At 39.7% G+C, this 17014-nt stretch overlaps 1 protein-coding gene across 1 annotated transcript; it reads left to right on the top strand.

The window, feature by feature from the left end:
* The first annotated feature begins 9740 nt into the window (after positions 1-9740).
* LOC110907759 (putative F-box/LRR-repeat protein 23) lies at positions 9741-14108 on the top strand. The gene is made up of 3 exons (XM_022152690.1): positions 9741-10044; positions 10571-10579; positions 13654-14108. The coding sequence occupies exons 1-3, from the start codon at positions 9741-9743 to the stop codon at positions 14106-14108; spliced, it is 768 nt and encodes a 255-aa protein (XP_022008382.1).
* The last annotated feature ends 2906 nt before the right edge of the window (positions 14109-17014 follow it).

The raw sequence follows: 17014 nt of genomic DNA, 5'->3' as shown, positions 1-17014 counted from the left end.
TATGTGTTAGATCACATCATTGACGTTCAGAAGGAAAAGAGAGATGTCACATGCATTGGCTACAAGAAGTGTCCACCACCAGTGAGACATAATTATGATGCCATGCCTGATGAAGAGGACAGGGTTTTCTTTGAACCTTCTGTGCCTCTAGATGTTAAGGAGTTTGCTGCAGGACTCGGATACCAAAAGGAAGTATCCTCAGATTCAGATGTGTCAGCAGATACATTTGTGAGTGCTGAACAGAATCAAGATCCTCCAGTTGTGATTGAGGATGCTGATTCGTCTGATGATGAATCTGACGATACTGTCCCAGCAAAGTCTGATGCGGTAGCCAAAAATGAGGACATACCTCTTGAGAATCACATTCTATGTGATCCCCCTGTTCAACCCGCTAAGACTGTTGCAACTGAGTCCTCATCTGCAGAAGAGCCGGAGAGTGTGAATTTGCTGTACACTCTAGTTGGTGATGATAAAATTTACTCAGACAAAGATTTTCCCATTAAGAATGTTAATCAATCCTTAATCTGCAAAGTCTTTGAGAATTCGACGAGTAAGTTCTTGGGAAAGGCAGGACCTAAAGTTACAGTTACACAGTGTCTGCCTATTCCAAAAGCTGAAATCCGAAAACAATTTGGTAACAAGAAATCACCAACAGTGCCAACACAGCAAAATCACACCAAACCCAAAGGTAAAACACCGGCTCAAGCTAACAAGAAGCCGAACCAAAAGAAGAAGAAAAATGTTAACTTTGTGAAATCGACGGGAACAGACAAAATTGAAAAGTTTGAAAATCAATCTAACTTAGATTTTGTCAAGAAAGCTATTGTCGAGAAAAGAAATGAACCAAGCAGTTCAAAACCTAGTACCTCGGGTTCACAAAGTTCAACATCTTCGGCTAGACGATCACATGATTCTTCGGGGTTTGTTGAACGAAGATCATGTTTTGAGTGTGGAACCATTGGGCACATTATTAGAAACTGCCCATATCTTCATAAACAAAAAGGAAAGGTTGATGATCCCCGTGGCAAAACTGACCGTAAGCCAACTGTTTCCACAAAACAAGATCCCCGCCTTGTAAAAGAAAGGGAAAAGAAACAGACACGCCAACAGGTCAAAAAGATTGAAAAAGCGATTAAAACCGATGTGGTTCATAAACAATCTGTTGTTGTAAAACCAGAAAATTCTAAAACTTCAAATCATCAAGAAGTTAAAATTTTAAAGAAAAACACTGGTGAAACCAAACAGACTTGGAAACCTAAATCGGTTACTGAATCAGGGGGACCATCACAATTCACCAACCATCAAAGACAAGAAGTTATTGTCATTGATGAAAATGGAAGACCCAAGACCACAATGGCTTGGGTCCCCATCTCCAACTAATTCATTTGAGTTCATGTGCAGGGTGCTTCAGGAGGAACTATCAGTAGTCACTGGATTGTTGATAGTGGGGCATCCAGGCACATGACGGGCGACATGAAGCTTCTCTACGACGTTAAATCTATTAGAGGAGGTTATGTTGCTTTTGCTGGAGATAAAGGTGGATACATTACAGGTGAAGGAATGATATCTAACGGGATTGTCAGCTTTGACAAGATCAATTTTGTGCAACAACTTGATCACAATCTTCTTAGTGTTTCTCAAATTTGTGACAAGAAATTTTCAGTACACTTTGATGCTAATGGATGTTATGTGCTGAAACCCGGCTTCAAAATTCCAAAAGAATGGATTCTCTTGTCGGCTCCAAGGATAAATGATTTGTACGTCCTTGACATGAGCCAGGCTATTACTACGTCTGCACAAGCAACTTGTTTCGTTTCTAAAGCCACAGAAAAAGACACTATCTCTTGGCACAGACGAATGGGTCACATTCACTTACGCAAAATGAATCATTTGGTTTCAAATGAATTGGTGAATGGTGTTCCCCTCAAAAATTTCCATCTTCAAGACATCTGTGTTTCGTGCCAGAAAGGAAAGCAAACAAAGAAGAAGCACCCTACAAAGAAGATCAACACAGTGGCAGTTCCTCTTGAACGTTTGCACATGGATTTGTTCGGTCCTGTCAAGCACAAGAGTATTCGGGGTGATCAATACTGCCTCGTGGTTACTGATGATTATTCAAGATTTTCTTGGGTTGCGTTCATGGCACACAAGAGTGAAACCTTTGGCATTATCAAAAACTTGATCATTCAGATTGAGAATTTGTATAAGTTGAAGGTTAGGCGGATACGTAGCGACAATGGTACTGAATTTAAGAATCATTCCATGGCGGAGTTCTGCACTTCAAAGGGTATTCTTCATGAGTTTAGTGCAGCCTATACTCCTCAACAGAATGGTGTCGCTGAACGTAAGAACCGCACATTGATCGAGACTGCTAGGACAATGTTGGTAGAGTCACAGTTGCCCATTCCATTCTGGACTGAAGCTGTGGCCTCTGCATGTTACACATTGAACAGAGTCCTTACAGTCAAAAGGCACAACAAGACCTGCTTTGAGCTTCTTCAAAAACGGAAACCAGATTTGTCTTATCTAGAACCGTTTGGAGCTCCATGCACGATCATCGATCCTAATGGAAAGTTTGGGGCAAGAGCAATTGATGGATACTTTCTTGGGTATGCCACCCCTAACTTACGAGTCTGGAATCTAGAGACTAAAAGGGTCGAGGAATGGTCTGAGGTCAGAGTACAAAGGCACACCTTGCCAGTCAAAAATCCGGGTCAACCTTGGATGTTTGAGTATGATGACTTCTTCAATTCGATCAATGTTGAAGCCGTTGAAGAAAATGCTGCGGCTAGGATGTTTTTCGAGAGTGACAATGCAACAGTTTCACCGGTGGTTCGTCCAATTCTTGTTAATCAAGAACCATCTTCTTCGGTGAACAACAATACTCTCAACAATGAGGATTTTCATGATGCAAACGAATTGAACGAATCTTCAGAGGATGATGAATTTCTAGATGCAGATCAAGAAGCTCCTACAACAGCAGTTCATGGTACTTCAGAGGGTACTCCTCCAGTGGATACACATCGAACAGCTGAGACTACTGCATCATCTTCTTCGTCAATTCCGGGTCTTGAATTGGTTGTTGATCTTAATAACCTGGGTATAAATGTTCCAGTTCCAGATAATCCAGAAACAAGGATTCATAATACCCATCCTCAACAAAACATCATTGGAAATGTGCAAAGTGGCGTACAAACAAGAAACATGTTGCGAAACAACAACAATGCAGGCTTGTATGCAGCTATTCGAGAATCCGGGCAACAAAACGACTGGTCCTTCGCGTGTTATGTCTCACAAGAAGAACCAAGAACGTGGAAAGAAGCCTTGAAAGATAATGCTTGGGTTGAAGCAATGCAGGAAGAACTGCAACAATTCCAGAAGCTGGGTGTCTGGAAACTGGTAGAGAAACCTGCTGGATATAAGAAGATTGGTACCCGTTGGGTTTTCAAATGCAAAAAGGATGACCGCGGAGTTGTTATCCGAAACAAAGCACGTTTAGTCGTTCAAGGTTTTCGTCAGATTGAGGGGATCGACTACAACGAAGTCTATGCACCTGTTGCACGTCTCGAAGCAATTCGAATCTTTCTAGCCTATGCGTCCTTCAAAGGATTCAAGGTCTATCAGATGGACGTGAAAAGTGCATTTTTACACGGTGTGGTTGAAGAAGAGGTATACGTCGAACAGCCTCCAGGTTTTGAAGATCCTATCCATCCCGATCGGGTTTGGTTGCTAAACAAAGCTCTTTATGGTCTTCATCAAGCACCACGAGCTTGGTATGCAACCTTATCACACTATCTGCTGGAGAACGGTTTTCGTAGAGGTCTTATCGACTGTACTCTTTTCATCAAAGAACAAGATGGAGATCTTCTTCTGGTACAGGTATACGTTGATGACATTATTTTTGGTTCTACTAATGATGTCTTGTGTAGGGAATTCGAGCGCATTATGCAGGATAAATTCGAGATGAGTGCTATGGGGGAAATGACTTTCTTCTTGGGCCTACAAGTACAACAAACGGAGTCTGGGATATTCATCCATCAGACTAAATATGTTGGTGACATCTTGAGCCGGTTCCAGATGTCTGATGCAACGCCCATTGGTACCCCATTGCCAACTAATCACGGAATTACTCCAGACTTGAAGGGAGAAGCTGTTAGCCCTTCAATCTATCGCGCTATGATCGGATCTCTTATGTACCTCACAGCATCAAGGCCAGACATAATGTACCCAACGTGCCTGCTTGCCAGATATCAAGTTAACCCGAAGGCCTCACATCTTGCTGCTGTTAAAAGGATTTTTCGTTATTTGAAGGCGTACCCTGACACCGGTCTGTGGTACCCTAGGGATAATAACTTTGAATTGGTAGCTTTCAGTGATTCTGATTTTGGCGGATGCAAAATCGACGGCAAATCCACAACGGCTGGATGTCAGTTTTTAGGAAATCGCCTAGTCACATGGCAGTGCAAGAAGCAGACATGCGTCGCTACATCAACATGCGAAGCTGAATACATTGCTGCCTCAAGTTGTTGCTCCCAAGTTCTTTGGATCCAACAACAAATGCGGGACTACGGTTTTGAATTCCTAACTACTCCTATTTACGTTGATAATTCTGCTGCTTTAGATATCACTAGAAATCCTGTGCAGCATTCAAAGACCAAACACATCGAAATCAAATATCACTTCATACGTGATTGCTTTGAGAAAAGGCTAATCGATGTTGTTAAGGTCCACACCGATGACCAACGTGCCGACTTATTTACCAAAGCTTTTGACAAATCAAGATTTGACTTTTTATTATTGGTAAACGGCATTAAGGTCAAGCAAGAGTAAAACCAACATCGGAAAATCATTTTTGTAAATATCTTTGTGTGTTTTTAAATTTATCTTAGTTTATTGATTTTAGGGGGAGTAAATCCAAAAATCAGAAAATCCAAAAACATCGAAAAATTTCAAAAACACAAAAACAATAGAAAAACAAAAATGAGTTTCCTGGCGAGCAAAAGAGAAAATGATAGTACATCAGTGGTCTATCCAAACCTCTTTAAACCTTAAATGAAAAACGATAAGCAGCTCTATATAAGATGTATCGGTAGGCTCACAATCATTTTAAAGTGTGCAGGGTGATATAAATCTTAATCGACTGAAGACCAGGTGGGAACCATTCATTGGCATATGGTCTTAGTACCGAAATTTCGTCTGATAGATTGCCGAGGTTCTGAGATATTCGGTCTTTATGCTGCTTATCATCTGGGTATCATGGTTGTATCTTTTACCGAAAAATAACGGGGATGCAAGTCTAGATCTTCCATGATACTATACATACGTGTACATATTGCATACTGCATTCGACCTCAATAAGTGATAAACAATCACATGTCCAAAACAAATAAGTGATAAAATATCACATTTATCCGGGTGTCAAGTTCGTCTCTCTGCTGTACGGAAGTACTGACCTGTTCACGGACTTGCACCTGTGCCCTCATGCATACGAAAATCAGGTTCCTCATCAATAAGTGATTATATCACAAAGGACTTGTTTTCAAATCAAAATAAGTGAGTATCTCACAATTTATACGGTCAAACAGATGATAATCGGTATACTCACCGGTAAGATGAACTCTCGTGCATACCTTGATACGGGAATGTGTCGTGATGTGGATGAACACCGGTCGGTAAGTATAAATCATACCTTAACGTATCCTCTCGCCATGATTACATCTGATAAGTTGAGCTTAAGTGGACAGCAATACCGATAATTGTTATAGGATGCTTATCTTAATGTTAACTAACCGAACAACAAGAGTGTTTTGGCATGACCGTACACTGATATGATTCTCTTACCCTCGAAACTCGCAAAAAGAATGTCTGTATATATTTATTTACTGCTTAACTTTTATTGTTTTTCTTTTAAACAGTTTCGTCGTTTGATGCATATCAGCACGACATTAGCGGTGATGTCGTTTGATAACACTCAAAGGATTTTAAATTGTTGTCTTTTAATTTCAAAAACACACCTGAAATCTGTGTTTTAATATAAACTTTATAAAAGCCAAAAAGATTTTATTTCTACTTTATTTTCGATCGTACGATGTTGGAGCTCAAGTCTTCGTTGCCTGAAACCTGAACGAAAACCAAACTGACTAAATCTTCATAAACGGTCGAAATTTGCATGTTTTGAAAGTTAGAATTTAAAATTTGAAAAATTTATTAAACTTTCAAACTGTCGGACGGTGTTTGATTTTGACATGGTCACTCGTGTGTCATTTGTTTATACTATTCCAAGCAGTTGTTCTCATTACGCGTTTAGATTTCTTGCATGTGCAGATTCTAAAGGCTAGGAGAACATGGTCGATGACAAGCCTTGGAATGAAGACACGACGAGAAGGCGCTCAAAAGATGAAGATGATCGAGTTGCCGCTGGCCATCATCAACACCACAAGGATCTTACTTCATAAAGTTAAAGTATTTCACGAGCATAACTCAAGGGGGAGCTTATGTTAAGGGGGAGTTTGTCAACACACTTCCTACATGATACGGGTAGTTTGTTGATACACTTTCTACTTTCAAGACGTGAAGACTTTGAAGACCCTCCGACATTGAAGACATGATAGGACATCAGAGTCTTGAAGACTTGAAGACCAAAGACCGTCGAAGTTCAAGACGAGTCTACACTTTTAGAAGAACAAGACAAAGATTAGAGATCAAAGACAAAGCTACAGCCAAGGGGGAGTTTGTTGGTGCACTTGTGTCTGTACTTTGTCTGTATTCGGTCTGATATAAACGATGTCCTGATTTGTATTGTAAGTTGACCAAGTCAACCATCCTCCGGTTTGACTTGGACAACAGTTGAAAGATGTTCTGATCGAAGGATAGCCTCGAAGGATACACCTGATCCTTCGAGGTGATCGAAAGATATGGTTCGACCATGGTTCGACCATTAGACCTCGAAGAATGATCCTTCGAGGTCCACGCTGATCTTTCGTGTAACATGTGGTCGACAGATGATCCTTCGGACCATCTGTCGAATCCTTCGAGCGGACCTGCTGAGCTGGGTATATATACCCATGCATGTGTTGAGAGTTCTAGAGTTCTGCCATTTTCACACACCCGAGAGATAGAAGCTTAGAGAGCATTCTGCCCAGAACTCACACACACACTTAGAGAGTTTATAGAACACTTCTGTAAACATTGAGCTTGTAACCGAACCTTCATTTGCATTAATACGACTAGTGTTAATCGGTGAATCTTTGTGTGTTTGTTTCTCTACTTGCTACTAACTCGGTTTGCTTGCTAGCTTGGATTCCGCACTCGCTAGTAGGTTTGTATAACAAGGTTTAGGTTCGTAATCCTCCGCGAAACAGGGACCTACAAAATTTAGTGTAAAGATTGGATCTTTTTTGTGGGTTTGTGGTCAATGGTTCAAAGTAGGTGTTGTTACGGAGAAGTTGCAGGTGGTGATTATGAATGGTTTGGTTGTATGTATGTGTATGATTGGAGGCTGGGGTGTGGAGATGACGGTGGTGATTGTTGAAGATGAAGGCGGGTGGTGGGCTTTTTTAGAGAGAGATAGAGAGGGGGGGAAGAAGATGGCAGTGGTGGTTGTGGTGGTGAATGGCGGTAGCAGTGGTGGTTGAGGGTGGTGGCTGGAGGTGGCAGTGGTGGTTGTGGTGGTGAATGGCGGTGGCAATGGTGGCAGGGGGTAATATTACAGAGTAAACAAAACACAGGGGGTAAAATAAAAGGGTATAATAGTCATTTCACCACCAAGTCAACAGACCAGTCAACAAAATTGAGCATAGGGGGTAAGGTTGCGACATAACAGCAAACAGTGGGGGGTAAAATTGCAATTATTTCGTTAGGGGGGTAAGGGTGCCAATGACCCCTAACCTCAGGGGGTAAAATTGCAGTTTACTCTAAATTCTAAATACCTGTACGGTTTATGCTTGTGTGTCTGGGAATCCCTATAGTTTTTTGCAAGACCGTAATCTATTATGTAAACCTTTTTGAAATCAACACGGGTGAGATTATTTGTTCTTATAGGTCGGTCCTACAATTATGAAAAAATTGGTTTTGAGTGAAAGGTAGAATGCAACCGATTCATAGACAGTTTCAAACTTTTTTTCATATCCAATTAATAAATTCTACATAGACATTTCATCGAACACCTGGAGTGCGAATCTGATGACCCGACAAATCATAAATACATACTAAGAACAAAACTATATCCAAAAACACATACTTGATTATCAAATCAATAATCATATCATCACATTACTGAGAAACCTAATCGACAAGAAGAACGAAAAGATTATTCAGAAAATAGTTAAAATAACTCATAAAACCTTCTCAGAAAACCCTGATCGACGAAGAAGATGAACTGGGGACGAATGTATTGATGGACCGATTGAAGTTCCTAATGTGAAAACGAAGAAGATGAACTGGAGACGAATGTATTGATGGATTGATTGAAGTTCCTAATTGTGTATCAGTAGTTAGTGTTGTCTCCTTTCTGATCGATTGAGAGAGGGAGGAGTCTCCTAGGGTTTTGTTGTTTGAGAGCAGAAGTTCAGAGAGAAGAGGAGAGAAGAAAAGAGGTAAAAAGAGGTTGGTCCATGTCTGCCCCAAGAAGAGGGCAGGCAGATCTTTTTTAATGAAACATCTTCCGGAAAACAAACAGTCTGTAGGGGCCATTGTCTGCGCGGCGCAAACATAAGAGGCTGCGCAGACCTTTTTGAAAAAAAACAAACAGCACCTTAGTTTATCGAAAGCAAAAACAATAAAAATAAATACCATTACCGATACAAATATTGTTCAGTTGGTTTCGATTCGGATTGGTATGATAGCGGCACAATAGCTGTTTCAATGAAGTTTATAAGACAATGTTGAAAAGAATAAACATAGAATGCAAACCAACCAAATCGATATCAACAGAACAAAATCGGTACCGGTATTGATATTCTTTAGTATTGGTTTCGATTGATGTAAGGTTTTTCTCTTTCGATTATTAAAGCAAGTGTCGATACCGTAACGAACCGAACATATACCAACTGAATTCCTGCCGCAAAACGTGTGGGAAAATCGCCAGTTATAATTAAAATGAGAAAGAGCCGGAAAAGTAATTTGATAATATTATTTTGAATTAAGTTGAATATCAAATAAACCATTGGGCCATTAATGGTTGGATTGGCGGTGGCATTATGAGTAGTTCCACCGTTTGAAAGTCCATTTCCTACTGCTATATATAATCAGTCCACTAAAGACCCATCGGTTAACAAAAACAAAGGTACGTTTCTCTCTTTCACGGTTTATCATTTGCTTATATTATTATTAAAAATTTTGATCGATCATTTGTAGTTTATTGTCTCTTCTACTATGATTGTGGAAAACCCTATTTTTGTGTTGCCTGTATTCTTCACTCTGCTTCGAATCTATGCGTGTTATTCTTAAAAGCTGAAGGGGGCATAATTAGTGTACTTCTTCTGTTTTCAATCGTTTTAGTTACCCATTGTGCTCAATGCTTTTCCTTTGGCAGTGAAGAAATATTTTAGTTGCATGTTTCTCTTCTGTTCATGTTAGTTTACATATAAATTGTTAGGGTTTTTTATTCGTAACATTTAGTTTCTTTTTATTTAGTAGGCTTCTACACCATGACATGGTATTCTTTTTATTATTTTGATATATGTTAAGTAGGTGAGTAACATGTAATAATTTTCATTTGCTTTGTACATGCTAAAGTCACGATGCCCTCGACATCGATTCCGAAGCAAGAAGAAAGGAATTGGCTGGATCTCCCATCCGATGTAACGGCCAATATACTTAACAGGATTGGTATGGTTGACATACTTGAGAACGCGCAGAAAGTGTGCACTGCTTGGCGTAAGATTTGCAAGGACCCTCCCATGTGGAGGGTTATCAATATGAACGACATACCAATATTTGGTGCAAAACTTTCACGTGTTGAAATGTGTGAGCATGCTGTGGATAGAAGCCAAGGCCAGTTAGTTGATATCACCATTGTTTTTCTTTATGATGCTGAATTTATGTGTATGTTTCTATCATAACAAACAAAATTGTTTTGCATTCACTTCTGGTTTTTTCCATCACATTGTTCTAAGTATATTGATTTACAAGTTGTATAACCAGAACTACATTAACATTTTTAGAGAATTTGTTTTTTTGGTATCATTTTAGATCTGTTTAGAAATACTCTGAAAACATTTTTTCTGTGTTTTTTTAGATCTATAATAAACATGTAATCTGAAATTATGTAATAAAAATTTGAAGTTTATGCATAAAACATATGTTAATTGTACATATTTGTAAAGCAAACATGTTTGTGATTCAACTTAAATTCTTGTTTGGCTGATTTTAGCTTTGTTTTACTGCTTTATTGTGTTAAACCATTTGTTTAGTTTGTTATTTGCACTTTGTAACTACAGTATCCCCTTGACATTAAGAATTGGTGTTGAACTTGTTTCTTACCGATTATCTTTTGTTACAGTAAATGAAACTAGCCGACACATTTTAAGTTTTTATTTATTTATGTTTTATCTTCTATATTGATTTTCAGCTTATAAATGTAAGTCGTCGTTCTGTAACAAAACATTTTTAGTGATTAATAGAGGACCAAGCTGAAAATAATATTTTCTTGTGCGATTCTATTTTAGATATGCACCATAAAGCGATGTTTCTTGTTGATGCAGATTTTGTGTCCGATGCTTGTCGAATAGATTAGTTTTATTTTATGCTGAATTTGTAATAGTTAGTGAAACGGTCAAGCGAACGTGTATAGACCCGCTCGTTTGAAGTGGTCAAACGAGAGGGTTGTTGGTTTGACTGTGTGTGTGTGTTGCTAGACAAAGTTGCTGTGTTGTCATTGGTGTCGAAGGATAAGGCATCGAAGGATTATGAATATCCTTCGATGAGCTCGAAAGATACCCATCGTAGGATGGACCTCGAAGGATATCGAAGGATATCATTCGAGGTATGTGAGTATCTTTCGAAGACTGTCTGATCGAAGGATGATGTTTCGACCAGTCAGTCTGATCCTTCGACCTGCAGCCTGTGTTTTAGTATAAATACCAACACTTTGTCATTTGCAACATAAGAGTGAGAGCACAAGTGTGTGCTAGAGAGAGAATGGAGGTCTGAGACCTCACCGGGAGAAATCACCACTTGGTTTCTCCCCGGATGTATACTTCTTTGGTATTAGTTCGGTTGTCATGTAACCGGGCCGACTTGTAATGTTTACTACCGGATTAATACAAAGTTTGTTTGTTATCATCTCTCTTATCTCTTCCATCTTTGACCATAAACATGAAAATCACGGATTGGATCCCGAAACACGGACCTACAATTGGTATCAGAGCCATGGTGCCCGATTTAGTAAAACTAACCGTTTACTAAGTCACATGTGCTCTAGATCTGTGATTTTTATGGGTTTTTGTTCAAGATGTAAAAAAGGTGAAAATGAGAAAAACCCAGATCTGGACCCGGATATCCAGATCTGTGCTAAACCGGGTGTTGGGTTTTATGTTTTTCTCCTAAATCTTCAAGTTTCCATCATCAAAAACTGTATACAAAGTGTTTTCGGTCAGATCTGCAGATGAACAGTCCTCCGTGTTCTTGATGTTCTTGACAGCTTCAAATTTCGAAAGATGCTGTTTGTCCTCGAAAGATTGAACAGTTTTTCGAAGGATGAAACAAAATTCAAAATTCAAATTTTCATGCTTCGAAATGTGCGAAAGTTGGTCACCTACCACATCAACTTTTCACCAACCTGTCGTACTTTCTGTCCTTGTGTCAGAACCATCGAAAGATAACTTTCGACCTCGAAAGATCATCCTTCGATCAAGGAGATTCGAAAGATGAACAGGAGTGCTCGAAAGATCATCAGTTCTTCGAAGGATCAAAAAGACTTCGAAGGATCAATTCTGAAGTGTACGAAGGATCAGCCATGTCCAACTTCGAAAGGTGTTCGAAAGATATGTGACATGTGCTCGAAAGATGCTCGAAAGATATGTGACATGTGCTCGAAAGACTTCGAAAGATCATCTTTCGAAGCTGTCTTGGTGTTTATCTTTCGTTTGATGCAGATGTTTCGAAGGATCCAGATGTTGTGGAATTTTATGAACTCAGACAGTGTGTTGGGGTTAATCATTTAATTCACTTGGAGTCGGGTCGGGTGTTCGCAAGGATTATTCATACCGGGCTTCAAAGTTTCAACATCAAAATTCGTACGGGCTTTGGGAACACGCGGGGTGATGCAGCATGATGAACACAAGAGATGATGAAGACTTGATGTTTGAAAATGTGGGGTAGTCACGGTTACCGATGCAATGACAAACATGGTAACGTGACTATTATGGGCCAAACACAACAGTTCCGCTTGGTGGAGGGAATTGGTGAATATTTGACGACAGTTTCTTTGAAGTGGAAAGAATCTGTTAAGGTTTAGAGATCTTGCCAAAGAAATGGGGGGATAAAAATTTTTTCATTTGTTGAATTTCTTCGGCAAAATTCTAAACGCAATCTCAGGTGGTAGAGTTTATGATCTTCTGGTGATTCAAACGGTTCAGCGTGGAATGTTTTGCACAGACACTTGAAGATCAAGACTTGATGCAGTTGTTTAAGAATGGAACCTTTATCATATGCCGGTTGGAGTTTTGGAAGATCAGCGGAAGATCGGTCAATTGATCCTTTTGAGGAAATTGCACAACACTCAACACGGATACGCGTACTTTGAGGGGGAAATCTTATACAATGAGCATCAGGATGCTACTTACCTGGATCATCGGTCAAGGGGGAATTTGTCTACACAGAGAAGATGAATACTTGGCTGAAGATTGATTGCAATTGCATTTTCAGCATTCGACAGCAACGGACAAGGGGGAATTTGTTGATGCAGATTTTGTGTCCGATGCTTGTCGAATAGATTAGTTTTATTTTATGCTGAATTTGTAATAGTTAGTGAAACGGTCAAGCGAACGTGTATAGACCCGCTCGTTTGAAGTGGTCAAACGAGAGGGTTGTTGGTTTGACTGTGTGTGTGTGTTGCTAGACAAAGTTGCTGTGTTGTCATTGGTGTCGAAGGATAAGGCATCGAAGGATTATGAATATCCTTCGATGAGCTCGAAAGATACCCATCGTAGGATGGACCTCGAAGGATATCGAAGGATATCATTCGAGGTATGTGAGTATCTTTCGAAGACTGTCTGATCGAAGGATGATGTTTCGACCAGTCAGTCTGATCCTTCGACCTGCAGCCTGTGTTTTAGTATAAATACCAACACTTTGTCATTTGCAACATAAGAGTGAGAGCACAAGTGTGTGCTAGAGAGAGAATGGAGGTCTGAGACCTCACCGGGAGAAATCACCACTTGGTTTCTCCCCGGATGTATACTTCTTTGGTATTAGTTCGGTTGTCATGTAACCGGGCCGACTTGTAATGTTTACTACCGGATTAATACAAAGTTTGTTTGTTATCATCTCTCTTATCTCTTCCATCTTTGACCATAAACATGAAAATCACGGATTGGATCCCGAAACACGGACCTACATTTCTTAATGATTGTTTCCGTTTATTTTACATATCAAGTCAGCTCAGACGGCTTGAAATGACACATAAATTTTTCATTGGAAAGTTGATTTCAGTTGCTTTGATGAAATTTCCGTTGTTGGAGGAACTAAACCTTTACGAGATAACAATCTCAAAAGAAGAGATTGAAACTGTTGGCCGTTATTGCCCCATGCTAAAAACACTCAAAGTGAATAAAAGAGGATATGAAGGGTCTTTAACGAGATATAATGAGATAGCCATAGCTATTGGACAAAACCTGCCTGGGATAAGGCACCTTGAACTCATTGGAAACAGGATGACCGATGTTGGGTTGCGTGTGATTCTCGGTAACTGTCATCACCTTGAAACACTTGACTTGCGTGAATGCTTTTGCATTGATCTTAAGGGAGATCTAGGGAAACAATGTTCTAAACAGATTAAATATCTTAAACTTCCCAATGATTCTCTTGAAGACTACCCTTATATTTATGCAATAGAGAGTGAGTATGATGAGGATGACTATTACTACGCTGATCCCTATGATACTTAATACATAAGGGGACTAGGGGTGGTTCACTAGTGATAGAATTTATCACTCACAAGCACCAATCAAGTTTCGTCATGTCATTGACCATTTTTCCATCACTCACAAGCATTTTTAGTGGGGGTGGTCATCACTCATCACCACACCCAACAATTTCCCCCAACCAACAAATACCCTCACAAAACAAAACATTAACGCGTGATGGAGATAACGAAAACCCGATTGCGTTAATGTATAACGCGTTATGGCATGTACCGGCGGTCGAGTTCAACGCGTTATAAAAGGATTGCGTTATACTATCACGGAAAAAAGGAGACCGCCCCGGGTCCCCTAAGAGTAAGCTTTTAAAGACAGATTGCAGGCCTTCTTGATACCAGTTTTGGTTATTGTTTTTTTGAAGCTGCAGCTGCTGTTTCCTGCTAGAACTTTTTATCTTTTGACTCATGGTAATCTTCTCTAGGAAGTAGTACGTTAATTTACTCTTATGCTTTTGTTAAATTATTGGCTTTCTTTGTAAACAGCTCTCTACCATTTCTTTGTTGTTTTCTTATTTGTGCTTAACTTAGTGTGGGGTTTTAATGTTTTATGCCCTCTTGAAAGAGACCAAGTTTTTTCATAGTTCAGGGTTAGTTTAATGGGTGTTTTATTATTAACCATGGGTTTACTCACTTTCTTAACTGAATATGAGGTTTGAACGAACCGATTTAAAATAGAGCTGAATATCAAGTTTTAACCCAGATCAAGGAACTTAGTTAGTCCTGTTTTTGCATATTTTAAAACTAAATCTACCCAAACTTGTAAACAAACTTATATACGTATGCATGGGCGTACGGTGCACACGCGCCTACTTATGTGTATTTATATGTATATTTTTTTTTTCATATTATTTGCATTTGCAGTCTGACCGACCAGAGAACTTTCTCTATGGGTTCAGTATCTATCATTTACTCTTTCGCAATCTCTTTCTCTTTAGTCGTTGTCGCAGCTGGCAAATTCATGTCATGGGTTGGCAGAGATAGAACATGCAGATGCAATCCAGTCCATCAATCAAAACTCTTGGCTTTGGTTGTTGCATGAAATTTCATCATCTTTGAAATAACTAATCAAATATCTCATCCCAAATTTAATCTAATTCTCATTTTTATTGCATATCTTTTCACGATTCACTGGTGTTTGTTTATACATCTGATTACAAGAAAAAACCCGAAATTATTCATCAGTGGCTTCCAGCCACCAACATTAATTATTCATCTATTCTTTTTGGCACAAATGTCATGTTTTTAAATCCAGCACTTGAGACCCATAAATGTCATGGGCAGATGAGCTCCCACACGTCCTATGGGCCCACCGAACAATGCCGAAGACGAGCAATAGGGAAACTCCTTTCAGCTTAACTTACGGTACCGAAGCAGTCATTCCCGCTGAAGTAGGGATACCTACCCCCCGCAGCAGCTAAGTCAAGAAGAAAACGAACAAGAGCTCCTTCTGAACCTGGATCTAGCCGAAGAAAGGAGAGAGCTTGCGGCGATCCGGGAAGCGAAATATAAAAAAGAGTTGGAAAAACATTACAACTCAAAAGTGAAGGAGATCCGGTTTAAAGTCGGAGATTACGTCATGCGGAGTGATGAAGCAAGCTTAGTTGAAGGCACTGGAAAAATGGCACCAAAGTGGGAAGGTCCTTACCTGATCAACACCGCAGGAAAGGACGGTGCATATACACTCAAGAAAATGGACGGGACCCTCGTCCCGCGCACATGGAACGGAGCTCACCTAAAGAAGTGTTTTCTTTAAGAAATTTTCTTATTTTAAAATAAAATTGTAATACGGAAGCTACGGCCTGCGTCACTTTTTTCCATTTCCCTGTAATGCGGATGGTTATGCCCGCACCAAACGAATTATAAATTCCAAAGACCGTGGAGGGTTTTTACCCACGGATTACATAAAATGTTTTTACTATATCAATCGGAGAAGCATAACTCCGGATAAGAAAGTAGAATAATAAAATTTTCTATTTTTAACAACGTTGCAACACAAGTATAGTTTTCGGCCGAGCTAGGGATGCTAACCCTAAAAGGTGAGGACGAACTGGCCTCGTTCGTGCTTTTCCTTCACTTAAAAATTATCCTAACAAAATAAAATAAATCGGATCCGTACCTTTAAAATGAACGTTCAAAGAAAAAAGAAAATGTAAAACACAAAACATGGACGCATGTATAAACAAGTGATTACATCAAAAATTACCGGACTTGCATAAACCGGAAATCACAAAAACATTTACAAAGGATAATTGTTCGAACATCTGTAAAAACATCATTACATTATAAACTTCAAAGGTGCATACCCCAAGGAGCCAGGCATGTCCACCTTACTCATTCGGAGAATCATCGCTCGCAAAACGTAGGATTTTCTTGATCTCGGAAAGAGGCGCATCGCCAAGCTTCGGAAGATCCTCTATCACCGGGAACTTAAGAGTATCAAAGCAAGCAATCGCTGTTTTAAGCTCCTCCGAAGCATTTCGATTCAACATCGGAACATCTTTAAAAGGGGTCTTTTTCTGCAAAGCATGTACATAACCAGCGTGCAGACCTGAGTTGATGCCCACCGCACTCATTGCATTGTTAACTCCAGCCATTGCGGCAGTCATTTCCTTACCTTTATGGATATTCTTCGCCAAAAGCTTGGCCCCCTCTGAAAGCATCCAGACTTTCGCTTCATGAAGATCGTCCACTTTAGCTCTCAGGGAAGCATTCTCCGCTTCCATATTTTCTTCACGGCCTTTCATCTCCTCAATACGGTCCTTCAAATCAGCTTCCCCTGATTTAAGCGCATCCCGCTCTGGAAAACGTGTTAGAAAAACAGGAGAAATAAGGGACAATTAAACCAGAAAAAGGACGTACCGGCCATCATGCTCT

The sequence above is a fragment of the Helianthus annuus genome, chromosome 14 (genome assembly GCF_002127325.2).
Source record: "Helianthus annuus cultivar XRQ/B chromosome 14, HanXRQr2.0-SUNRISE, whole genome shotgun sequence".
Taxonomy (NCBI): Eukaryota; Viridiplantae; Streptophyta; class Magnoliopsida; order Asterales; family Asteraceae; genus Helianthus; species Helianthus annuus.
The sequence above is the reverse complement of the archived record's forward strand: the minus strand, read 5'-3'. Positions and strand labels throughout refer to the sequence as shown.